This window comes from Lissotriton vulgaris, chromosome 2_1 (assembly GCF_964263255.1).
Source record: "Lissotriton vulgaris chromosome 2_1, aLisVul1.2, whole genome shotgun sequence".
NCBI lineage: Eukaryota > Metazoa > Chordata > Amphibia > Caudata > Salamandridae > Lissotriton > Lissotriton vulgaris.
Window position 1 is genome coordinate 1255548284 of NC_141687.1, and position 26867 is coordinate 1255575150.

Below are 26867 nucleotides of genomic sequence, written 5' to 3' on the forward strand. Positions count from 1 at the left end.
ATGAAATGGGAATGGCATCTCTCCCTCCTCCTAAGCCTCAGGCTAAAGAGAACATCCTAGTCTCTGACAGTTAGAACAATCTTTCCTCTCTCAAATGCTGCCCTGTATCTGAAGCTAACAAATAACACTTATTGGAAAGCTATTCAGGTCAGATTAGAGAGGTTCTCGATGCCGAAATATAGGGTGGTTCAACCACAGTGTGACTAGGCAAAAACAACTCTTAAGTACATTCGTCTCTTTGGATCAGCGGGTTACCATCTGCTACCTACCTACCATTTCCCTCCTGAGGCGGAAGCCGGGAGGTCTCCTTACTTTTCTTTTGGCTTTTAAACTTGGCGTGTGAAAATTCATTGCTGGGGAGGAGCTTCGCTGCCAACCAAGATGGCCGCGTAAGCTCGGAGCTCCGAAGACCTCCCGATCTTCCGAAATAATCCTGCTCTCTATCCTGTCCCACGATTGTGGGAATCGGTTGCTAAGCCGGTCCTGATGCGGCACCCGCTTTCGGAATGAAAATCGGACATTCCTAGCCTCAGTTGTGTCGACGGCTCCCGGAGGCTCCTCCCGCGTCGCTTGTGACCGGGGTGGGTTGCAGCGGTGTCTCCACGTGGTACCTCCCTGCCTACGCTACTTTGTCCCGAGGGGTGCTCCTGATCCCTGAGCGCCTAGCTGGGCGACCTCAATTCTGGCCCTTGGATAACTCGCTGTGTGCATTGGGCGTACTCTATTGGATTCTTTCGCCCCTGGTGTCCCCCCCGTCCCGTGGTTGCCAACATGGCGGGCAAGGGTGGCTCGGACGCAGGCAAGACTCAGCGGCTCAACAGGAAGCCATCTCAGTCCCAGTCCACTATTCCTGAGCGATTCTCCCAGTCTAAAGGATCGCCGGTACTGGTGGCTCGCACAAAGGACCCGAGAAGGGATGACTCGCCGGACGACTCCGAGATAACGCTCCGGGACGTCATGGGCGCGATATCAGGGGTGAGGACAGAGGTGCACACACTTCGCGAGGAACTGTCCAGCAAGGTCGACTCTCTGAAAATTGAGCTGAACCTCATCAGGACGGACCTCGGGAAAACTAATGACCGGGTGAAATCTTTGGACCTTAAGACATCCAGCCTGGTCACGGATGTATCTGACATCCAGTCAGAGGTGCGAAACCTGAAACTGGCAAACGGCATGCTGGCGCGTCGGCTGGACGAGTTCGAGGGTCGCGCGCGGCGCCAAAATGTTCGCATCACCGGAGTACCGGAAAAGGCCGAGGAGGACTCGACTGAGCTCTTCGTGGAGGATCTGGTGGTGAAACACTTAACACCGGGGGGCCTGAGCAAATTCTTTTCGGTGGAACGGGCCCACAGGATTCCGGGTGGGCCGCCAAAATCGGGAGCTACCCCTCGCCCCATCATCGCGAGGCTGTTCAATTATAGGGACAGAGACGCTATCCTGCAAGCATCGAGGACCGCGGGCCCTCTCCGTTTCCAGAACTCTGAAGTGAACTTCTTCCCGGACTTCACCCAGGCCGTTCAGAAACAGCGCCAGAGCTTCACCGGGGTGAAACGGAGACTGAGGGAAATGGGCCTGCGATACTCTATGCTCTATCCTGCCAAGCTTCGCATTGAGCGAGACCACCGGACCTTCTTTTTTGACTTTCCAGACGACGTGGGACACTGGCTCGACACCCTGCCCCAGGAACGTCCTGAATCGACCGACCAGACGGAGGAAGCCACCGGAGGCGCGGCAGCGCAGGGATGATTATTTGGCTACTTGTCTTCCGAGAACTGGGTTGCCGTGAGGAGCTTCGGCTTTTGACATTGCTGCTTTAATTGGCTCATTTTGTTATTGATATGGGGGATGACGGGGGGGGATGGGATGCCTCTTTTCTCCTCCGTGGGCTTTTTGTAGGTTAGTTAAGGGGCGACAGGCACACTGCTAGTTGGGGTGGATTATAGTCTGATGCAGGGGTGCAGGGTGGGGGGTAGTTGGGGTGTGTTTCTTCGTATTTTTTCTCTGTTTTGCTCTTTGTTCTGGCTGAGGAACTTCTGGACTGAAATGCTGTTGCTGTGGGCGCTGATGTGGGCGGGGGGGGGGGACGCGGAGCGTCCTTGACGATGGGGGGTAAATTACTTCATCTGTTGAGCTGGAATGTTAACGGGTTGGGGGATCGTATTAAGAGGGGTGTTGTGTTACAAATGCTCAAGCGCTGTTCGCCTGATGTGGTTTTTCTACAGGAGACCCACTTGGTGGGACATGCTTGTAAGGCCTTGAATAGACGGGGTTACAAAATGGTGGCACATGCGGGGTTCTCTTCGGGTTCCAGAGGGGTGGGCATCATGGTGCGCACGTCCCTTCCGTTGGAGGTGGAGTCTGTGCTTGCCGATGATAGAGGCAGATACGTGGCACTGGTGGGTAGGTGGGAGGGCCGCACGCTAGTTTTGGTTTCGGTTTATGTTCCCCCGGGGCTGCAAGAGACTACATTCAGGGACCTAGGTGGCGCCGATTTAGGTCTTCCCGAGGGGCTGTTGCTGGTGGGTGGGGACTTTAATTCTGTTGTCTCTGGGGAGCTGGACCGCTTTCCTTCCAGGGATCTTCGCCCTTCCCAGTCTTGGATGCCTGATTTTGTGAATTCCATGGGGATGATTGACTGCTGGCGTCTGCTACACCCCACACAGCGGCAGTACTCCTTCCTCTCGGGTGCTCACGGTAGCTTTTCTAGGCTGGACTATGTCCTGGCCCCGGCGGCCCAGGCACAGTCTGTCTCCACCGCGCGTCTCCTAGCTAGAGGCATCTCAGACCACTCCCCGGTCTGGGTCTCATTTGACTTCCAGGTCCCCGCGTCTTCACGAGTGGCCCCCATTAACCCGTGGTACTTCCGCGATCCGAAGACCCGATCTCTCCTGACCAAGGCTATAGACCGGTACTTCGCCGAAAATACCGGCTCCGTTGACTCCGCTGTCTCCCTCTGGGAGGCCTTTAAAACTGTGCTTCGTGGCGAGGCCTTCTCTCTGATTGCGGAGGCTCGCCGCCGCCGCGACGAGGACGTGGTGCGACTGGAGTCTGATCTCGCTGACCTAAACGCCCGGCTGGAACTGGGTCCATCTCCCGACCTGATCCATGCCCTCTCGCTTAAACAATCCGAACTCCGGGCGACCACCACCGACGCAGCGAAGGCCTTGTGCAGGGAGCAGCAGGGCAGAATTTATGATTCGGGCGACAAAGCGGGCAAGCTCTTGGCATGGCTGGACAAGCGGGAACTGGCGTCCCGGGTGGTCCCGGAACTGATGGGTGAGGATGGTTTATCCTTGACGGACCCGGCGGCTATAGCAGGGTCCTTCGCTGAATACTTCGAAGGGGTCTATGCCTCCGCGACTCCCCTCCCGGAATCCGCTTCGGCCTCCTTCCTGGAGGATATTGACCTTCCCTGCCTTTCAGATCTCGACCGAGAGGACATGGATCGAGATCTGTCTGATGACGAGATTGCCCTGGCGATCCGCTCGCTGCGCTCTGGCAAAGCTCCGGGTCCTAACGGTATCCCGGTCGAGTTGTATAAACTAAAGGCTGACGCGCTGGCCGCGCCATTGCGTAAAATGTTCCTCGAGGCCCGCGAGATGGGGGAACTCCCCCCCGACCAGAGACTTGCCACTATTGTGGTGATCCACAAGGAGGGGAAGCCACGGAATTTGTCCCGGTCCTACAGGCCCATATCGCTGCTAAATGCCGAACCCAAGATCTTGGCTAAATTGTTGGCCAACCGGTTGGTGGGTGTGATCACGGACCTGGTGCATCCGGACCAGTCCGGCTTTATACCGCACCGGAACACAGCGCTCAATTTGAGGAGGCTCCACGCAGTTATGGCGCGCGCCCACTTGCTTCGCGACCCGGCGGTCCTGGCCTCGCTTGACGCCACTATGGCTTTCGACTCCTTAGAGTGGAATTACTTGTGGGCTGTTCTAGCCAAGTTGGGTTTTGGGCCCTCTTACATCGGGTGGGTCCGACTGTTATACTCTGCACCGTTGGCTAATGTGGCTGTTAATGGTCGACTTTCGGCCTCCTTTACGCTGCACAGGGGCACCAGACAAGGCTGCCCGCTCTCGCCGCTCTTGTTCGCCTTAGCACTGGAGCCCCTAGCGGCGCGGCTTAGGACGCACCCCGATGTCTCCGGGATCACGTGGTCGCCTGGGTTTGAAGACCGAGTGTCGCTTTATGCGGACGACATCCTCCTTTATCTTACCTCTCCTTGCCGCTCGCTTATTGTGGTTTTTGACCTGCTGGGCACCTTCGGGACGTACTCCGGACTGGTGATCAATTGGTCTAAATCCTCGCTGTACACGCTGTGTGGGGACACTCCGCGCCTCCCCCGTGGGTGCTCAATACAGGTGGCCCAACAGGGCTTTCGGTATTTGGGCATCTACGTGTCGCGCGACCCCCGCGCCCGATACTCACGCAATCTTTTACCACCGCTTGCGCGCTTGCGGAGGGATGTCGAGATTTGGAAGAAACTACCTATCTCCCTGATGGGTAGAGCCGCGCTATTCAAAATGATGGCGTTGCCTCGTTTCCTCTACGCTTTGCAAAACTCCCAAGACCCGGTCCCGACCAAATACTTTGGTGAGATCGAATCCCTGCAACGGGCACTACTGTGGGATGGGCGGCCACGAATTTCGTTGCTCAAATTGACTATTCCGTGCTATGACGGAGGTATCGCACTACCAGATATGCGACGGTACTATTGGGCGTCCCAACTTGCGGCTGTTAACCATGGCCTCTATGGCCCAGCGGTCAGCCCGGGCTACGCCATGGATCGGTGGCTCGTTAACGACGGGAACTACTACAGAGCCCTCTATTCCAGGTCTTTGGACCGCAAGCTGACGGGCCCCACCAGAACGATGGTACATATATGGCGGGCGGTCACCGACACCCTGGGCTGGAAAGATCGGATCACCCTGGCCACACCCCTGTATGACACGGACGTGCTGGGGAAACTGTGGAAAACTAAAGGTTTTGACCGATGGGACGCCATCGGAATATCCAAAGTTGGAGATATGATTGCGCGGGGGAGGATCAAGTCGTTTGATACTCTACAGTCTGAGTATCAGCTGGCGTCGACGGAATACTTCCGACACGCCCAGCTTAGCCATGCCCTCTCCCCCCACGTATCCGACGGTGGTGCTATCCCGGAGTCCTCGCCCCTGGAGGATCGGGTGCTGGACGGCCACATGCCGGACAGCGCTATTTCCCTGACTTACAAAAAACTTATCAACGTGAGGGTGGACTTGCTTGAACGACTGCGGATGCACTGGGTGAATGATGGCATAGAAATGGACGACGAGGAGTGGCAATCAGCGGCCTCCTCCCCCAGGGAGGTGGCCATATCGGCGCGACTCCGCCTTGTTCAGTTGAAAATCTTACATAGGGTGTATGTCACTGGCCCTCAACTCATCCATATGGGGCTTTCCACGGACGGCCTTATTTCGGAGGGGTTGTGGTATGCTTGCTACCTTCCTGCACATCATCTGGGAGTGTCCTGGTGTGGCCCGGTACTGGATGCAGGTGCATGAGGTGATGGAGGAAGTGACTGGTGTGGCCCTGCCGGCCGAGGCCCGACGATGCCTCCTCAATGTGTGGTGTCCGAATGATTATAGTGTAGCCCAGACCCGTTGGGTCACCCTAGGCAATATGGTGGCCAAGAGGGACATTGCCCAGAAGTGGGGTGCGCCCGCTCCTCCCTCCCTTAGTCTCTGGGAAACCAACATGGACTGGTGTATGCTGTGGGAAAAGACGGTGTATGTGGCCAGGGGCAAACCCAAAATGTGGAGGTCTGTGTGGGGTGCCTGGAACTCATATCGGGGCGACATCTGCGAACCCCCGATGGAGGTAGACTTGGACGTCCAACCCTCCCCATAGACTGAACCCCTTCCCGTAGTTCCAGACGAAATATCCTGATGTGTTACCCCCCCATACCTTCGTGTTGTCATTGGTATTCTGTGCTGTCCTGGGTGTGCGGCCCTCGGCCCCTCCCGCTGCGCCCCTTTAATACTTTTGTACTGCCCTCAGCCACTTCCTTATTCTCTTTCTCTTCTACTCTCTTTCGTGCCTAGGCACGTCCTTTTCTCTTGGCCTTCCGAGGCTCTCTTACTCTTTGGTTTCTTTATTCCAAGTTATAAGCTCTTGAAAAATTAAACCTGATCGCTTCTGCACACTGTTTTGTACATGATCTTACCTGCTACCACAATGCTGCCTGGCCTCCGGGATGTATGGCTGAATAGCGGTGTACTTTTTTCTATAAATAAAGGTTTTCCAAAAAAAAAAAAGAAAATTCATTGCTGCTATTTTAATTGTGTGCCCTTTGCAGCTCGTGCTCGCGCTTGTGTTATAAGCGTGTAGGAGCACTGCGCTGCCTGCCATTAGACTTCCCAGCGCTTGTAAGCGCTTCGCTTTCTCCCCTCCTTTGCCTGGGACTCTGAGACCGCCCTCGGCTGAGTGTTGACGCCGAGGGTTGGGATCTCACTTTGGCCGCCATCTTGGGGGTAGGACTCTTCACCCTCGCGCTCTAGCAGCGCTATAAAAAGCTAACCCCTCCCTCCGCGCAGCGGACGCGATCAGTGGGCGCGCCGGATCTGCGCCGGAGTCGTGCCAGAGTCCTGCCCGTCAGCGTCCCGGAGGCGTTTGGCGTGGCAGGTACCTCTGACCATCATGCTTTCCTACTCCGCTCAGGAGCTCTACTCTTTGCGCAATTGGAATGCGTCGTGTCACTCGGTTTTTCCTGGCCGATATAGGGGTAAGCATAAGTGCCCTGCTTGTCTTTGGCACCCTGTCCGCTCCCTCCCTTCCCCTATCCCTGCTAAGGAGAGTAGCATAAATCACCTTTGCCTACTCCTCAATACGAGGTCGTTGCATCGTCACACTCAAGAGATCTTTGATCTCCTTTCGACGACTAGTCCCACCTGTCTGATGCTCACTGAGACATGGCTTAATGATTCCTCCCACCCGGACATAGTGGCAGCCATTCCCACTGACTATACCATCCATCGACAGGACAGAGACAAGGGCAGGGGAGGAGGAGTTGCCTTGGTTGTGAAAAAATCTCTTCCGTGTACGGTCACGCATACTCACACCATCGCTGGGGCTGACTCCCTAGCCTTTACCATCTCCCTATCGCCGCAACAAGCATTGAAGGGTCTGATTGTCTACAGACCTCCGGGCCCAGTGGGATCCTTTTTTGATGATCTCCAGCAGGTCATGTCGGTCCTTGTCCTTAGGTCGGAGCGCTGCTTACTGGCGGGAGATTTCAATTTCCATATGGACGACCACAATGACCAGGATGCCATCAAACTGCTAGATATCGCATCCACCTTAGGCCTTTCCCCCTTTCTCTCTGGTCCGACACACGACAAAGGCCACACACTTGATCAGGTTTTTTCCACCACACCTATCATGGCTGTAACACTTCTGTAACACTTCGTTTGGTCTGATCATTTTCTTGCCCATTTTGAAATACCATCTACTGTAGCTTCTCCGGCCAGCGCTACGAGACAGCAGGGCAGCAGTTATAGGGCACTCTATCGGGTGACCCCAGATATGCTCATGCATGCTCTGGTAGATCACCCTGTGTCCTGTACGGGCGACCTGGAGAAAGATCTGGAGAGCCTGCAATCCTGGCTTCTTGCCAGACTAAATGAGCTCGCTCCTTTACAGCCACCCAGGTCCGCTGCCCTGTGGGTCTCGGCCCCCTGGTTTACGGAGGAATCAGCCCACGCCCGTAGGCATTGCAAAGTTGCTGAGCGGGCTTGGAGAGCCCAGTACGAGCCGGAGGCTAAACAACGATATAGAATCATGATGAAGTCATACCATGATCTAGTCCTTCAGAGCAAGAAATGTTATTTCGCCAAAAGGATTGACGACGCAGCTAACTCCTGTAAAGAGATTTTCTCAATTGTGCGTGAATTCACCAGCCCCCGGTCCATCTCTACTCAGGGTGCTCCTGTGGAGACCTGGGCTAATACTATTGCCAACTTTTTTACCACCAAAATTAGGCAAATCCAGGTTTCGTTCCCGTTGAGAGCGCCAGATGATGTGTCTGCGGTGCCGACAGACAGCCTCTCTGTCTCCCCCAGGCCCAACTTTGCTAGACTTTCCTCCCATTTCGGCTGCTACATCTTTAGCCTTGATGAGGAACCTTAAATCGGGCTCACCGTTAGATCCGTGCCCAGCAAAATTTCTAGCAAAAATGGCAGACGCCATCAACCCCATAGCCAATCCCATCCTTAATCTGTCCCTGAGTCGGGGCTTTCTGCCCCAGGCCTGGAAGCAAGCCATGGTCATCCCCCTGATCAAGAAGCCCAATCTTGACCCAGAGGCACCTTCTAACTATAGGCCGATCTCGCTCCTTCCAGCACTGACTAAGATCCTGGAGAAACACGTGCACAGCGTGCTTTCCAACTTCCTGGAGTCTAATGAATTACTTCATGATTCCCAATCGGGCTTTCGCTCCAACTTAAGCACCGAGACGGCGCTCCTGGAAGTCTCGGAGATCGTTAAAGAGGTGCTGGACACGGGAGGCAGGGTGATGTTAGTCATGCTAGACCTGTCGGCGGCGTTTGACACCGTCCCCCATGAGGATCTCCTCACTAGGCTTCATGACACGGGCTAGGGGGGACGGTGCTCAACTGGTTTCTTTCCTTTCTGGCCAACCGCCGCCAGACGGTCTGGGTCCCACCCGGATCCGCCGAGATGCCGCCACTGGGAGTCGGAGTGCCTCAGGGCTCTGTATTGAGCCCCACCCTATTTAACATCCTTATGACCCCTCTGGCGACATTGGCGGAGTCCTACGGGGCCCGGATCGTCTCTTATGCTGACGACACCCAGCTCCTTTTCACCTGTCGTAAGAGCGAAGAGTTCGATGGAGAAAGGATCCGTGAGTGCCTTGGGGCTGTTTTTAGCTGGTTCTCGCACAACAGCCTTAAGTGCAACTCGGACAAATCTGAAATACTATTCTTCGGATGCCCATCGGAACCAGATTGGCAGGGATGGTGGCCTGCTGACATGTTCCCTCCCACTCAGTCCTCTAAGTGGGCTAAGAACCTGGGAGTTAAAATTGACAACGAGCTCTCGCTCAAATCCCAGGTTTCTACTCTCACGGGAACATGTTTTGGGATTCTCAGAATGCTGCGCAAGTTCTTTCCCCTTCTCTCGGAGCAACATCGGAGGATCACTGTTCAGGCACTCGTAGGGTCCAGATTGGACTATGCAAATGTCCTATATCTGGGCCTGCCTGAATACCTCCTCCAGCGTCTGCAGGTCACCCAGAACGCTGCTGCGCGTGCAATTTTTGGCCTGCACCGCCGCACTAGTGCCTCCAATCTCCTTGTATCCCTTCACTGGCTTCCGGTGCGGAAAAGGATACTGTTCAAGGCCATGACTCTTGCCCATAAGGCCCTGCATGGCAATGGTGCCAAATATCTTCAGAGGAGGCTGGACTTTTATCGACCTGCACGATCCCTCAGGTCAGAAGCTCTGGCGTTGGCTCGGGTGCCACGCATCAAAAAGGCTCGGCTAGGCGGCCGGTCCTTTAGTTTCCTTGCTCCTCAGCTATGGAATTCTCTACCGGTGTCCTTGCGAAACACTGCAAATCTGCTTGTCTTCAGGAAAGACTTAAAAACCTGGCTGTTCGCTGGATAATTTGTCCCCTCTTTTAGGCCCCTGCTCTTTTACTGTTATGTTATCTAGCTCACTTCTTTGGTCTGGAGCTCAAAGCGCCGGGACACTCCTTTGGAGTAGCCGTTGCGCTATATAAGTCCCATTTTAACATAACATAACATAACTTTTTCTGACCGCCTCTGTGAGTCACAGCATAACACACTGGCAAGGGAGTTTACTGTTATTCATCTAACTCTCTCTCTCACTAATTCTCTATCTCTCTCACTAAGTAGCTCTCTATATCACTAACTTTCTCTCACAAAATAACTCTGTCTCACTCACTAACTCAGTCTTACTCTCTCACTCACTAATTCACTCTCTCAACCTCCCTCTCACTAACTCACTCTCTCCCTCTCTCTCTCTCGCACTAACTCACTCTCTCACAAACTAACTATCTCAATCCTTCTCACTAACTCTCTCACTATCTAACTCTCTCTTTAAAAACACTAATTCAAACTATCTCTCTCTCATGGACTCTCTCTCAAAACTAACTCTAATTTCTCTCTCAATAGCTAACTCGCTAACTATCTTTCTCTCACTAAATAACTCTCTCTCACTCACTAACATACTAACTCTCTCACTAACTTACTAACTCTCTCACTAACTTACTAACTCTCTCATTAACAAACTAACTCACTATCACACTAACTGTTACACAGTTACTATTTCCCAAGCTTCAGCATCATGTTATTTATGCCCCCCTTAACAATAAAAACCGATAACAAGCTAGCATTGGCACACACCAACATTTATAGGACATTAGATGAAAACATTATTTAGAAGTAATATTTTTTTAATATGGTCTTTCACTTGGAAGTAATGCTTTCAGGTCATATATAAGGTAACAAAAATGCTGTCAACACTTCTTTATTATAACTTTCCATCATTCTACAAACTAATGCACAGCTTAAAAACATAAGCAAAGTCAATCTCTCTAGCTAAACACTTGTAAGTTCCCAAAGGCGAGACCTATTGGCTATGCCACTGCTTGTTTTTGACATGGTGTTGCCAACTTAGATGCTTTGGGCACTTTGCCACTGTTGATCAGAGTCAAAGTGCAAGTGCTCCCTATGTAAAGTGTAATGGTAATTGGTTGTCCATGATTTGGTATGTTTGCCTTACTAGAAAAAGTCCCTAGTAAAGCGCACTATGTGTGCCAGGGCTAGTAATACAAATGCTACTAGTGGGCCTGCAGCACTAATTGTGCCACCCACACAATTAGCCTTAAAGAGAGAACTCCGGTCTGCCACAGCAGTGCCTGCGCACAGTTTGTTAAACTACCTTGTTGTCCTGACAAGTGCACCCACTTGCCAGGCCTTACCCTTCCTTTCAAAGCACTTCAGACACCCCTATGGTAGGCATAAGGTACCCCCTGGGCAGGGTGCAGTGTATGTGAAGGGTAGGACATGTACTGAGGTGTGTACCATGTCCTAACAGTGAAATACTCTCCATTTCGTTTTTCACTGTTCAAAGGCCATCTTGCCCATAGGACAGAATGTGGAGGCTATGTAAAATGTTTCAGCCTATCTCCCCAAAGGCTTAAGATGGAGAGGTGTAGTTTAGTGTGCCTGAACTCACAATTCAATAACGCATCTTTTTGTGAAGGTGTTTTTTAGCATTGTTTTTTTATAAAGCCCCTTTTAGAAGTGGCTGGGTTTTTGTGCTCTAACATTTCTGTGTGTCTCTGCCTGGTTGTTGATTGACTGTCTGGATTGGAATGTAATAGGCTCTGGGAAATGTCTTTACCCAGGGTAGGAGGTGAAACAGCAACAGGCTGACCTGCATCTGGAATGTAGGGGGGGAGGAGTAGCCCCTGGAGGTGAAGAGGCCTGGGCTGTCGCCATAAAACAATGGATCCATCTCCTGCTGAGTGATTAAGGATCCAGGCCCCCACTATGAAAGGAAGAAGGTGTCACTGGCAGGGAGACACCCAGAACTGGTTTAGACAGGGGTTAGTGCCCCCCTGAACACAAAGACATTTAGGGGTATAACTACGAGAGCTAGAAACCCCTGGACTTTGGAATGGAACTGAGCAAGACTGAACAGGAATGGAACTGTTAAAGACTGTAAAAGATTGAAACTACTTTGTGGTCAAGAGGAACCTCTGCCAAGGAAGAAACAGCTGAAGAGACTGAAGGAAAGGACTGACCCTTGCTGTATGTTCTGGTGCTGGCCTGCAGTTTGCTGACTTAACCAAGGAGAGGCTTAAGGGACTTCGCTGTGGCTGTGTCCCCCTGCTTGAAAGGACTTTGCTGTGTGCTTTGTCCTGAAGTAACTTATCCTCAAGGGCCAAGGAGAGCTGGCTCCCTATTGTGGAAACTTAGGAACACAAAAGTTTCCAGGTGTGTCTCGGCGACACTGTGCATGTGCTTTTTGCAGCCTGAGACCTTCGTAAGAATTGCCCTGTGATCGTGGGCACCTGGAGTCCAAGCGAGTCTCTGCGACGCTGTGTGTGCTTTGTGCAGCCTGAGACCTTCGTGAGGATTGCCCTGTGATCGTGCACACCCAGGGTCTAAGGGAGTCTCAGCGACGCTGTGTGCGTGTGCTTCGTGCAGCCTGAGACCTCCATGAGGATTGTCATGTGTTGTTTAGTTTAAAGGAGCTTGTAAAGCGCCTGGTGACGCCTCCCGGCGTGTCCCCGCGCTGTGGAGAGAGTGAGTTATGTGGAAAAAGAGAACCTATCACGGATTAAAGAGGCAAGTTTTCAATTTCTTCCTAAAAGAGGTCTCATTCACCTCTAACCTGGTGTCCATGGGCAGGAGGTTCCAGTGCTTCGCTGCCACTGTGCGGAAGGATCTGCCTCCCATTCTGGCCTTTTTAGGACGGGCAATTCTGAGCAGACCTGTACCTTTGGATCTAAGGGTTCTGTTGGGTTCATATGGCGAAGCCAGATCCGACATATAGGCAGGTGCCTTGTTATGGAGGATCTTGTGACACCATAGCAGAGCTTTAAAAATGATCCTCTTCTTGACAGGCAGCCAATGGAGAGTTGCCAGAGAGGGTCGTGAAGGGGCTCTGCGGGGCAGTCTTAATACTAGGCGTGCTGCCGAATTTTGTATGACCTGTAATTTCTTTATATTTTTCTCTGAAGTGCCTAAGAGTAAAACATTTCCGTAATCAATCCGGGAAGTTATTAGTGCCTGCGTCATAGTCCGTCTGGAGTTGAGAGGCAGCAAGTCAAGGGTACGGTTGAGAGTCTTCATCACTCCGAAGCACTTGCCTACAGTTCTCTTTATATGGCTATCAAAAGATAGCTTATTGTCAACCCAGACTCCTAAATTCTTCGCCTCCCGGCTGGGAGGGGGCAAAGGACCCAAACAGGTGGGCCACCATTCTTTAGTCCAATTGGTCTCATTACCTCCAATGATGATGACCTCTGTTTTGGTTCCGTTCAGTTTTAGACAGTGCTCTGTCATCCAAGATGCCAGCCTGCTCATACAGTTGTTAAAGTTAACGGCTTCCGTGGATGGGGCTTGCGTCAAAGATATTAGAAGTTGCGTATCGTCGGCGTAAGAGACAAGCTCCACGCCGAACGATTGCACCACCTCTGCCAGGGGGGCCATGTATAGATTAAACAGGGTGGGACTCAGGGCCGAGCCCTGAGGCACCCCCTGTTCAAGCCGCACACTGTCTGAGAGGGAAGTCCCTCTTTGGACTTGGAAGCTCCTATCGATCAGAAAGGCTTTCAGCCATCCCAGTGCCCTGTTGGTTACTCCAGCTTTGTTTAGACACTGTAGCAAGATGGAGTGTGCTACAGTGTCAAACGCGGCACTGAGGTCGAGCATGATGAGGGCCATGGTCTTGCCCTCGTCTGCTCCCTTGCGTAGGGTTTCAGTGGCCCTGAGGAGAGCCGTTTCCGTTGAGAAGTTGGATCTGAAACCCGACTGGGATTTATGGAAAACATTGTGTTCTTCAAGATGTTCCATGAGTTGGATGTTGGCAATTTTCTCGGCTAGCTTAGCACACCTGAAGCTCAAGTGAGTCTCCGCGACGATGTGTCCTTGTGCCCTGTTGCAGCCTTAGAGCGCCGTTATCGCCATCGGCCCTGTAACAGCATCCCCAGAGGAGCTGTGCCGCCTGCCTGAGCCCACTGTTGCCAGAAGCGGGACCTCAAACCAACCCCGTCGGGGAGGGCCTGAGTCCCACTGCCTGGAATCAACCCAGTCACATCGGAGGCTCAAGTCGTGAGGAGAGCGAGGTCTCACCCCCCCCAGGTAACGTGTGTCGCTGCCTGTGGTGGGGTGCAGGCTCGGAAGGAGACTCTCTCTGCCGCTCTCTGCCGCTCCCATTCTTGCAGCGCGAGCCTCTGCTCAAGCTCGTATCGCAGCCCGTACTTGCTGAGGAGTGGCAGGACCGGGGCCGGAGTATGGAGCTGCACTTTGGTTTACACCATACCCGTGTTCGGGGCATATGTTGGCAGAAGCTGACGCGAGTCAGTACGAGTGACAGAGAGCCAGTCTAAAGCACTGTGATCGGTGCCGGAGTGCATTATATTTTGTGCATTACGAACTGCCAGATTGTTGCATAACTCATTGCATTATTTTAGCATAACAAACTGCCTGATTGTTATGCACAAATAATGCAGTTTGTAATGCAACAAACTACCTGATTGTTGCATTACGAATTGCATTAGTTTGGCATTACGAACTGCTTGATTGTTGCATAACGAACTGCATTATGTTTACATTGCGATGTGCCTCATTCTTGCATTACGAACTGCATAGCATTGCTTTAGAATTGCATTGGATCATCTAGAATTGCTCATTAATACCGCCAGAACCTAGAAGGGCTGGCTGGCCTAATAACCGGCCAGGAAGAATATTACAAATACGCTTATGTTGGATTTTTATTGTGGTCTCATTGTATATCTTTTTATATAAATATATAATTGTTTTTTTTATGAAACTCGTGTGGAGTCCATTTGTGGTGTCATCATTGGGTTGCTGTAGGACAGTAGGGTCTGCTTTCCTATGGTCACCCCGCTTTTTGCTTCACTGGTTTTCGACAGTGTGGCTGTGGGGCTGCTAATCAGACCCACAGCCCGGCTGTTCTCTCTCTAAATTCAACAACCATGTACTTTAGGTACATCACCAATTGGGATTGGGTCACCTTATGAGCCCCTGTATAGAGTACTATAGATACCCAGGGCATAGGTGTATCCAAGTCCTACCAGGGGCTGCAGCATATCTGCCATCCCTGGCTGGCCATCCAAACTGACACAACTGGCTGATCACTCAGCTGGGGCAAGGTTGTGTAATCACCCCTTGCTTAGATATAGTATACCCATGTCTAAACCTATATCTGGACACAAATGCACCTATAAGTCACTCCTATGGCAGGCTTAGCAATCCTGGAGGCAGAGTGCTTGGTTTTATGTGAGATGGTGCTCTAGCATGAGCTGAGCCTGTCTGCAGCTTTCGGAACCATGTCCTTATAGCTGTTCTGGGATATTGCCATACCATATACTCTTAAGTGCATTATGAACCTTGCGGTTGAATGCCAACTATGGTTTGGCTTTATCAAAACATGTCGTGTAAGGGGTCATACACTTTGGAAAACTACCCCCTCGCCAGTCCTGGCGACGGGGGTAGCATTCCACCCTTCTAGAGGGAGAAGACCTGTTACTTTCCTTAAACGCGGTTAAAACTAACCAGAGCCTCAGCATCACAAAATGGATGCTGCTGCCACAGACACAAGTCTGGCCTCCTGCTGCTGACCGAAACTCCGGCAGGGGAGGCCTGGACAAAAGGTTACCTGTCACAGGGAGGTGTTACACCACCCCAGACAGGAGATAGTGGATTGGGGCAGGGCGGGATGAATGAAACTAGACACTGCCTGGGGCACACAAGGTGTCCCATGCATAGCCCAGTTCAAACTGCCCCATCTCTGGTGCGAAACTGGACAAAGGGAAAGGGGTGTAACCACCCCCTTCCTGGGTCCCACCCATAGGAGGGACCTAGCAGGAGATCCAGCCCCTTGATCTGAAATAAAGGTAGGAGCTGTGCCCATAGACATTAGATCATCCTGACTGAAACTTTGATACGAAACTCTGGACCCTTCGACATCCTACTCGACGTAGAAGACTGAAGAATCTCCCTTGTGACCACCCTGCACAAGCAGGCACCAACAGCGCTCAAAGGTTTTCTTTGTTGTTGCTCCCGCCGGAGCTCGAACGACAGTTTGGACAAGAACCGGACTTAGACTTCCAACAGCCCGATCCACAGTCCCAGCAAAGCTGAGACCCGTGGAGGCGACGAGAGACGTGGGACCGGCCATCTTGGAAAGCCAGCGAAGTGCTTCCTGTGCAGCTCCCGAGGCACTCTCGAAGCTGTGCATTGGGGATTGAGAAGCCCGAGCAGCTTTTGCACCAAAGATCATCTCTCCACACTCACAGAGTGCTGCGTGGGGCCCTTTTGCATTTTCCTGCTCGACGCGTTGTCCGGTCACTTGCCCGTTGGCTAGTGGCCTCTGTGACGACGAACCTTCGAATTTTAACCGCTGGTCTGGTTGCTCCAGACTGGCCCTTGCTCCCCTGAAAAGGAGCAGCCCATCAGACCTTCCCGGTCTTATCCAGAAGCCCATCTTAGAGTCCTGCGTGGGTTGCATTTGCCAAGACCTATTGACTCCGATTCGAGAACCGACAGCTAGAGCCTTCATGGGACAGCCCGTGTCTACCTCCTGGTCGTCCTCGATCCTTCCTGGTCCACGTGGCAGCGGAGACAAACTGCACTACATCACCTGATCGCAACCCGACATCGCCTGGTTCCTTCCCGGTCACTGGCTAGTGACCCAGACTCTGTCCCCTCTGCTTTCAGGTACTCTACATCTTCGATCCACCCTTGGATCCAACCGGACTCTTCTCTCCTGGTCACCTGCAGCATCTTTACCTCCAGGCTCCATAGAACTCCACGACGAAACCCGACTCACTTTGACACATATGCACCCGCTTCCTATGGGTGAGGTAACAAGAGTACTCTGGTGCTCCTGTAGTGGTTTACACCTCTAGTGTCCTAGTTTTAAGTGGTTAAGTTCTAGTCCAGTCGGAAGACTCCCAAAACAGTAAGTTTCTAACTTTTACGCACTATTGACTTGTATTGGTAAACGCGAGTGCCTATAGACACTGCACCCGCATCCTGTGGGCCTCCTATGTCCTAACTGCTGTTAGTCCAGTGTAGCCCCAGCGATTCTCAAGGCCCTAGGCCTTACCATTGTTCGTGATGTGGTTCTCATACCACTATTTTAGTATATGGTTTTAGGGGGCACCCGGGCCTATCCATATTTGTGCAACTTTTGTATGTTATATGAAGTTCTTTGTTTAACGCTTGTGCTTCTGTGCTCATAAAGAGTATAGGGGATTATTCTAGTAATAGATACATATATTTTATAATATATAACTTGTGTGGTGGTGTCCTTTCATTTGGTATTAAAGGGATTGCATATGGTAAAACAGCTGGCTTCACATGCTCTCTTGAGTTTAGCCTAAGACTGCTTTTGTCCTTGCTACCATTAGGATAGCTGGTCTATAAGGTTGACTTACAACCAATCACCATAAGGGTTGTTTGGACTGGTGCAAGGTGTTCACTAGAATAGTGACCATCATATACCAGGCCAACTTCTCACAGTTGCTGAGAGCGTGGTTGCAAATACTTTACACACTTGCCTAGAAGATGAGCCTGGCTGCTCGTGCCAAGATACTGAGGGGCTGAGCCAGGGGCTGTCTTAAGAAGGTGTCCTTCCTTTCCCTGACTTAGAAGCAAGGGTCCCTATTTGGCTTAAGGTACCTACCTCAGCCAACTAGAGAATCCTGGTTCAAACAGTACTCTATTTCCTAACATATTTTTTCAGCTAACTAATTTCTTTAACTGGATTGAGCTGTTTCTGTCACAATTTGTGCTCATATTTGCATAGTTAGCCTTAGCAATGGTGGTCGCGGATGTAACTCGTACCTATGCTGAAGATGGAAGGATCAAATGAAACCAGTTTAAAAAAAATATTATTTTAATGTGACCCTGTCTCTTTTTTACCCGTTATCCAGGTGGCTCCAAGTCTGCGTCCCTGCACTGGACAGCCGAGAGGGCAGTTAGTGTTATCTTGCTGGGCCTGCTCCCTGCAGCCTACCTGTACCCTGGTGCAGCTGTTGATTATTCTTTGGCGGCAACACTCACTCTTCATGGCCACTGGTAAGTCCGGAGGAACTGACTGTTTCACTTCTGTGTTCTTTATTTGGGTCTGTAATGGTGTATGTTCCATTCAACTGTCCAGAAAATACATTTGAGTAACCCCAGTTGTGAGTTAGCGTTTCTGTACTATATCCGTTGGGGGAGATAAAGTATTAAAGAGAAGGGTTCTTTTTTCAATCAATCAATCAGGGGTTTATAAAGCCCGCTACTCACCCGTGAGGGTCTCAAGGGGGGGGGGGGGGGGCTGTAGCTCCAGATCAGTTGAAGAGCCAGCTCTTGAGGCTCTTTCTGAAGGCGTGCAGAGTGGGGGAGCGTCTGATGTTGACTGGGAGCTCGTTTCAGGTCTTAGCTGCAACTTAGGAGAAGGCTCTTCCCGCCTGCTCTGGTTCTGCGGATGTGTGGGGTCTCTGCCAGGGCGAGGTCGGCGGATCGGAGGTTCCTTTTGGGTACGTGGAAGGAGACTCTTTCGTTTAGGTATTTGGGTACGATGACGTGGAGAGATTTGTAGGCGTGGGTGAGTAGTTTGAAGGTTACTTTCTTCTCGATGGAGAGCCAGTGGAGGTCTTGTAGGTGCTGGGTCATGTGCTCGTGTCATGGGGTTCCAAGGGCGAGTCCGGCTGAGGTGCGTTGGATGGTTTGGAGTTTGTGTAGCAGGGTTTTGTTGATTCCGGCGTAGAGAGCTTTGCCGTAGTCCAGTCTGCTGGTTATGAGTGTGTGGGTGACCATCTTTCTGCATTCGGGGGGATCCACTTGAAGGTCTTGCAGAGGGAGTTGAAGCAGGTGGAGGCGACGGCGTTGATCTGGCAGGTCAAAGTAAGAGTCTAAAATGATGCCCAGGTTCCGGGCGTGGTCCATCGGGGTGGGTGGGTTTTTGAGGGCATGGGACCACCAGGAGCCATCCCACACAGTGGGGTAGGGGCCGAGGACCTCGGTCTTCTCCGAATTCAGTTTAAGGCAGCTGTCGCTCATCCTGGCTGCAACGTCTTTCATTCATTCTTGGAGGCCCAGTCTGGTGTCTTCGAGGTTCTTTGTGAGAGATGAGCTGGGTGGCGTCAGTGTAAGATACTGTGCTGAGCCCATGCTGTCTGATGATGGCAGCGAGGGGGGCCATGTAGATGTTGAAGAGCGTGGGGCTGAGCGAGGATCCTTGGGGTACTCAACAGTTGATCTCTGTAGGTTCGGAGAGGAAGGAGGGTCTGATCCTTTTGGATTTGCCGGAGAGAAAGGAAATGCATCCAGTCAAGCGCGGTTCCTCGAATACCGGCATTGTGGAGTCTGGCTGCAAGAGTGCAGTGTGAGAGTGTGTGTCGAAGGCTGCGGAGAGGTCTAGAAGGATGAGGGCCGCAGTGTGGCCTGGTCGAGTAGCATGTGGATGTCATTGGTGGCAGCAAGGAGGGCTGTATCGGTGCTGTGCTTGCTGCGAAATCTGGACTGGGAGGAGTCTAGGATGGCGTTCTCTTCAATGAAGGTGGTCAGCTGGGCGTTGATGAATCTCTCTGACTTTGGCCGTGAAGGGAAGGAGTGAGATAGCCGGTAGTTTTTCAGGTCCGTCGTGTGGGCTGAGGGTTTCTTGATGAGGGACTTGATCTCTGCCTGGTTTCTGTCGTCTGGGAAGATGCCAGATTCAAGAGAGGCGTTGATGGTCCGGCTTAGTTAGGGTGCTATGGCGGCAGCGGCTCTGTGTTAGATGTGCAGAGGGCAGGGGTCCGTGAGGGCTCCTGAGTGGGTGTTCTTCATGGTTGTGACGGTGTCTTTAGTGGTGGCAGGTTTCCAAGTGGTGATGGTCGGCTGGTTGTCTGTGGTAGTGTCCGGAGTCTGTCCGCTGAAGATGTCGTAGAGGGCCTTGATTTTCAGGTGGAAGTACGAGCTGGGCTTGTTGCAGAGGCCCTGAGAAGGTGAGACCTCTGTGGCTTCGCTGGGGGTTTGGTGAACTGCTGTATGATGTAGAAGAGTTAATTTGCGTTACTTGCATTGGCGTGGATTTTGTTCTTGATAAAGGTCTGCTTGGTGGCTCTTAAGCGCTGGTGGTATTCATTCATGGCGTTTTTGTAGTTCTGGTCTTCAGTTGATTTCCTGTTGCACCAGATTTTCTCGAGGCATCTGCAGGAGCGCCTGGCTTCTTGGAGGTCGGTAGTGAACCAGGCGGCCTTTAGGGAGAGTTGTTTGGTGGGGTGGAGAAGGGGTGGGATCTTGTCCGCGCAGTTGGTGCTCCAGTGGTGTAGTTCTTTGGCTGCGGAGTTGGCGTTGTTTGTGGCGGAGGAGGGGTCGTGGAGGAGGGTGGTGTTGAGGTGTTCCTCTGTGATCTTGCTCCAATACCTCTGTCGGGCGTGGGGCGGATTTGGGTGCGGTGGTAGAGTTGAAGGTGAAGTGTACGCAGTGGTGGTCTGTCCAGAGGGGCTGCGTGGTGTGGCTGAAGTGGATGTTTGTCAATCCTGCGAAGATTGGGTTGAGGGTGTGTCCGGCTCTGTCAGTGGGGGTGGTGACTAGCTGCTTTAGTCGAAGGTTGGCGAGGTTGTCAAGGAGGGTGGTGGAGTCGGGAGTCGCTGCGGTTGTAGAGGTGGAAGTTCAGATCTCTGATGAGAATGTAGTTCGTGGAGGCTATGGCGTGTGGTGCGATGAGTTCGGCAATGGTGGTGTTGGTGGTGGAGGCGCGAGGGCCGGGGTATCTGTATACTAGGGTCCTGCGCAGTGTGGTTCTGGGGCTGGTTTGGATTTGAAAGTGGAGGTGCTCTGTGTTGGAGAGGGGGTCGTTTGTGCTGGAGGTGAAGAATCTGAGGGAGCTCTTGTGTGCGATGGCGAGTTCTCCTGGGCAGTGGGGGCGGTCCTTTCTTTGGATCTTGTATCCATCGGGGATGGCGGTTGCAATGTCGGGGAAGGAGGTGGCGTTGTTCCATGTTTTCGTGAAGAAGGCGATGTCTGGCGAGAGGGTGTTGAGCAGGTCCCAGATCTCTGTAGCGTGTCAGTGGAGGGAGCGCACGTTGTGGAGGATGCACTTCAGGGCTTTGGTGGTGCAGGAGTCTGGCCTGGGTTCAGCGGTCATGGCATGGCTGTTGATGCTGAAGGATTGTCTGCAGGAGAACTGGCCCTGGGTGGTGTTAGGCGTCGATCTATGGCAGTTGTTGTCTCTTCCTGGGTTGAGTACGAGGAGGGCAGCGGAGTCATACCTGTGGATGGCAGGAGGACCAGGGTCCCTGGTGCTGGCTGCGATCAGGTCACGGAGGGGCGCAGACGGGCTTGCCTTTGGCGCCCAATGCGCAGCAGCTGCCGTTAAGTAGGGGAGGAGGGAAGAGCAGAAGGGAGGTGCTAAGCGTTAACCGGCAGGGGGGAGGGGCTGCTGGGGCATCGGCGGCAGGAGAGAGAGCAGAGAGGGGGCCGAAAACTGGCACAAAGGGGACAGAAAAAGTTGGCAGAAAAAGGCACAGAGGCAGATATGGGCACAAAAGATACCGAACAACAAAGGGGCACAGAAACGGATACGGGCAAAAAAAGAGACCGAACAACGAAGAGGGAACTGCGACCGATATGGGCACAGAAGAGACGGAACAAAGAAGAGGCACAGGAACAGAGCCAGACTACTGCGGCCAGCAGACCTGGGCGGTGGCACTATGGGTCGGAGCTGCGGGGGGAGAGCACGTCCCCGACCAGGCGGTCAGAGGTCTTGCTCACACTCACAGCGGCCGCCATTAAGTTGGGGAGGGAAGCGCAGAGGTGGGAACCGGCAAGGAGTGGGTGGGTGGGCAGGGGCAGCGCAACAGTGGTGGGAAGGAGAGCAGAGAGGATGCAGAAAACTGGCACGAGGGGGACAGAAAAAGTAGGCAGAATAAAGCGCATACGGGCACAAAAGAGACATAACAACAAAGAGGCACAGAGACGGATACCAGCACTAAAGAGACAACGACAAAGCGGCAGAACAATGAAGAGGCACAGACAGAAGGCAACAGAAGAGACAGAACAACAAAGAGGCACAGAGACCGAAATGGCCACAGAATAGACTGAATAACGAAGAGGCACAGGGACGGAACCAGACTACAGCGGCCAGCAGACTTGAGCAGTGGCACTTGGGATCGGAGCTGCGAAGGGAGAGCACGTCCCTAATGTCCCTGACCAGGCGGTCTACTTGCCTCTATTTAGGCGTAGGAGAAATATTCTTGACGTTCTGTTTTTTGCAACATTTATTTGTTGAAACCTTAACAGTATAGTGTCAACCAAAGAGTCAGGAGTGCATCGAAGAGTATGTGTAAAGAAAGCACATTAAGGTACAGTGACGTTAAACAAGGTGCAAGCACCGGGGTCGCTGCAGAGTACACAGACCGCTAGCATCAACTGCACAAATATCAGAGTCCAGGCTGCGGAGGGTAGATGTAGACCACATCTGCATTGTGTAGAGGACCGCCTCTTCAACAGTTAGTTGCACTCTCTCGGCAGGCAAAAGAGGCACTTCGGGGCGATTGGGGAGTGAGGGTAGGGAGGCAAAGTGGGAGGGTGAGTTCATGCAGGAGGCATCAGTGGTGCGCAGCCTTCCCTGGTCCACGTGGCCCCGCACTCTGCTCCCCCGCGTGGCGACCTGATAACCTCCCCCCCACCCCCCCGTCTCCCCCTGGTGCCCCCCCCCCCCACTGGGCAGGAGGTGCAGTCAAGTGATGCCACAGCATTCTCAACTAAAGGGCTCGATGTGCTTTAAAGATGTACGACTGGTCATTCAGCCTATAACTGGGTTGCTCCTGGCCCGCCACTCAAACTATAGTTCAGGTAGCCGAATCAGTAAACGAGGGGAGGTTGGGCTGTCGCCAGGAACGATGTATACATCTATTCTTCGCATTTCACTCTACCACAGGCAAAAGCAGATGACTGGATCAACTACATTTTTTTTTATGATTTTCATTAATTAGGTGTTCATTTGAATTTAAGAGCCATTTGTATAGGGACTCCATGTGCACTGATGCATTTTTTCGCAGGTGCATGATGTACAGACTTAAAATTATCCACCAGAAGTGGTATGAACAATGTATTTTTGGGAAGTTGTTAATTGCGGAGTGAAAGACAATATTTTGAACTTTTGGCTCTGTTTTTGATGTGAACTGAGCCAGTGCGCCTGTCTATGGTAAAAGGTAGGTGTTGACATAAGTGAATATGTCAGCAGTATGCCACACCCTCTATTGGGGTGTGTGAATGGGCTTTAGTGTATGTGGTATGATGGGTTTTTAGGAGGAGTTAGCAGATTAGGGTTCTGAGTGTGTGCTAGGTGCCTCTATGTCTCTCTCTCTCATGGCTAAAAAGCCTGTGTTCCTAACTCTGGGATCAGTGTGAATTTTGCCGGTAGAGTGATGTTCCACAGGTAAATTTCGGCTGCTGAATGGCATAGGTCTTTTTTAGGTGTCGCCTGGGGAACGGAGCGTAAGCTCTGCCCCCAGAGAAATCTCTAGTCTTCAGTAAGGGGCTCTTGGAATACGCCCTCTGTTCCATTGGCTAGCTCCATAAATGGAGGCTAGCCATTGGAACAGAGATGTGTCCGTCAAGGCCGGACCAGATTCGGTGGCGTTCCCGAGATTTTTTCCATGGGCGGAGTTTTGTTTTTTCCCGTTCCCTTCCCTTTCACTGAAAGTGATTTCAGATGCGCTGTCCATTCCCGCCCCCCTCCGTGTGCCTCCCCGCCCCCGCCCCCCTTGGACCCGTTTGTGCCGATCTGAAAGTCCCCTAGCAGGTGTCCACCCTGCAGGGGACATTGCCGCCCTAATATCGAGTGCCCACCTCGATTTATTGTGATTTTAAATCAGCCGGTGCCCACCCGGCATTGCCCCTCGAAAATCACTGCCGCGACCCAGGGGCATTGAATTCGTTGCCGGGCCGCTGCCTAGTGCGACCCGGAAGTGCCGCCTCTCCGTCCTTAATAATACTTTAATGTGAGGTCATCCCGTTCCAAGATGTCCGCCAAGGAGAGGTAACGTTCAGTCCTCTCTCCATGTCTATGGCGGGTTACGCCGCTGGCGCAGCTCCGTCTGTGAATGCGGATGCGGCGCCGCTGGTGGGCGGTGACGCGGTTGTTGTTGGTATCGCGGAGCCAGGTACAGAGAGGAACCACACCGAACCAGGAGACCGACCCCCAGCGCCCCCCCAGATACAGAGAGCACCGACACCGAGCCAGGAGAGCCCCGACATGAAGTTCGTATATAAGGAGGAGCACCCGTTCGAGAAGTGGTGGTCCGAGGGCGAGAAGATCCGTAAGAAGTATCCCGACCGTGTGCCAGTAAGAATGGGGCAGGGGAAGGGGCATCGAGGGCGACCAGACGCTCCTCGTCACAGTGTCCCAAGCCCCCCTTTCGCAAGTCACTTCGTTAAAGGGGAGACCTGGGTTTAATTGAATCAGGACTATAAGTCCCAGAATGCATCTGGCGGTTAAAGGACAGGGATAATGGTGACCATGGTGACAGGAAGCGCCTGGTAACACGACTGCTACCTCGTGACCCTGGGCGTCTGCCTGGGGTTTAAAGATAAGGATCTGGTGCAATATCACCCAAAGTGTCTGCTCAGTAGTAGAGACTGCTAAGTGTTGTAATGTTGCACAGGGCGAGGTGTCCAGCGTGAGTCCAGGGGTGCGATCCAGGCATGCAAGGAATCGAAGTTCAACTGGTTTAATAGTGGTTATATCTTGAACATTTGCTATGGATCATTTCTGGACTTAGGTTGGACACCCTAGTCACAAGGTGTTTTTGCATAAGGGAGTTGCCAGATCTTAGTTGCAGGTCACAGTGTCAGCCCAGGAGGAGCTACCAGACCGTCACACAAAATCACGTACACTTGCGTAGGGCATGAATGAATCACGTTATTCAAGGTTACACGCAGGCATTCTTGTAGATCTTGCTCCTTAACATGATCACGGTTTATATGACCTAGGAGATCACTGATGGTTTAATGATGCGAAGTTGCATGAGGTGTCTGCTGAGGGGTTAAAGACTTGTTTCGCCGCATGGTAAGACCCGTGTGTGCATGTACACTGGGTTGAAGGACCCAGTAAAAAATAATGAGATGGTGTTTGTATTATGATACTTCAGATCAAGAGAAGTATTTCACATCTCTGACTGTGGATCACTGAGAGCATAAGCCTTGGTGTAGAGAGCATGACCTACTACTACATGATCTAACATGCCTTTGGGTAAGGAGGACGAAACAGGACCAGGGAACATGGAGCAAGCTTACCACGACCTGATAAGAATTTCTTGGTGCCCTCTGAGTAGGGATTGCCTTGACTGGGTTATATACCAGATGCTTTTTTTGTGCCTCCTTTGGTCAGCATCTTACTTTTCTGCTTGGCTGTATTGCTCCGAACGCATTAAACGCCCATCATTTCGAAAACGTCTTTTTATAGCTACTTTCGAGCTGTTCTACTAAAATAAGCGCCAGTGGTTATAGTGCAGAGTCGGCTGGAGACCATTGTCTTTAAAGTTACTGTTGATTGTGACTCCAAATAGAACTGCTTACCTTTTACCGAGCTCTGGTAGATGTATGAAGTCTAGTTTTGAGCCCGCTCTGAATATAATTAAACTAATGCCCCCACACAGAAATCTTTGGCAAACATCTAAACTAAATCTCAATGACTGATTTTGCATTGAATTTATCTGTAAACCTTCATTTTGGGTTAGAGACGTATTCTGTCCCTAGTGAATGTTCTTCGTTTGTGTGCGGTTGATCTTAGGGGTTGCATATGTACAGTAAGTATGACATCTTTTCAGAAATTGATAGCACACAGGTGTCGGTGAGTGTGTATGTGCCAGTTTCACTACAAAGTGCAGAAACTATTGAACAAAACATTGTAAGGCTGTAGCACTGCGGTCGTTTTATATGAGTGCATAGGGAGTGCATAGGGAGTGCAGAGTGCATAGGGAGTGCAGAGTGCATAGGGAGTGCAGAGTGCATAGGGAGTGCTAGAGAGTGCAGAGTGCTAGGGAGTGCTAGAGAGTGCAGAGTGAGTAGGGAGTGCTAGAGAGTGCAGAGTGAGTAGGGAGTGCTAGAGAGTGCAGAGTGAGTACGGAGTGCTAGAGAGTGCAGAGTGACTGCAGAGATTAAGCTAATGGCAATGTAAATGACAATGCCATTTATTTATCTGTTTTCAAAACCAACACATAAATACAAATTTTGTCATTTACAATGCCAATAACTCTAACTTTTCCAAAGGCGAAACCATTGCATTGTAAATGCTTGTTTAGTTATTTAATTAAATTTTAAAAAAGTAATGTCAAAGCCAATAGGAGTCCAGCATGATTCTATTTGACCCTCTAACGACTTGCACCTAGTATTATATTTGTACCGGCATGGCAATAACCTTAGCATGGGATTCTTCATTTAACATTACACTGCCAAGTTAAAAAAATAAGTTATTATGGTAACTTTCAGACATGTGTACAAGCATTTAAAAAAAATAAAAGCTGACCCAGATATTGCATCAGCGTTATTCCAAAAAATCAGCCAGCATTAGCAAAGCCAATTGGTCTTGTCTATGTAATAGCTATTGGCTTTGTCAATGCCTTTTTAGCCCTGATGTACAACATCACGGCTGAAAGTTAGAGGAATAAAATCACTGACTCAGCCAGCATTGACCACGAGGAACAGTGATTGGTTTTCTAAGTATTAATTTCCATGCAGGTACTTGTACGTTTAGCACGCAGGTAAGTATTTATTTATTTTTTAAATAGTTTGTTATGTTAATAAAAATAAAGTGATTTTAGTATTTAGGGATGAGTAAAGGTGATTTTAGGGTGTAGGGAGGTGAAGGTAATTTTAGGAGTCTGGGGCGGGTAGAGGTAAAGAAGGGTTAAAAGTAATACTGTATGGCAGTAGTTTCAACGGAAGGGAGAACATTTACAGATTAATCATCAAAAAAGCTACAGCCGGCCAAAATGTATGGTTCGAGGCATGTGGGCTGCTGAATTCATATCTGTGCATAGATCGCCGCCTAGTGTTGGGTCCGGATGATTGCACATTGTTGTCCTGGAAGAGTCTTCGAAG

At 51.5% G+C, this 26867-nt stretch overlaps 1 protein-coding gene across 1 annotated transcript in view; it reads left to right on the forward strand.

The window, feature by feature from the left end:
- Window positions 1–26867, forward strand: part of SDHD (succinate dehydrogenase complex subunit D) — a 129729-nt gene that overhangs the window by 52520 nt on the left and 50342 nt on the right. Inside the window, exon 3 of the mRNA XM_086956978.1 lies at window positions 17723–17867. Within this exon, the coding sequence (XP_086813104.1) occupies window positions 17723–17867 (145 nt within the window). The remainder of the gene's footprint in view (window positions 1–17722; window positions 17868–26867) is intronic.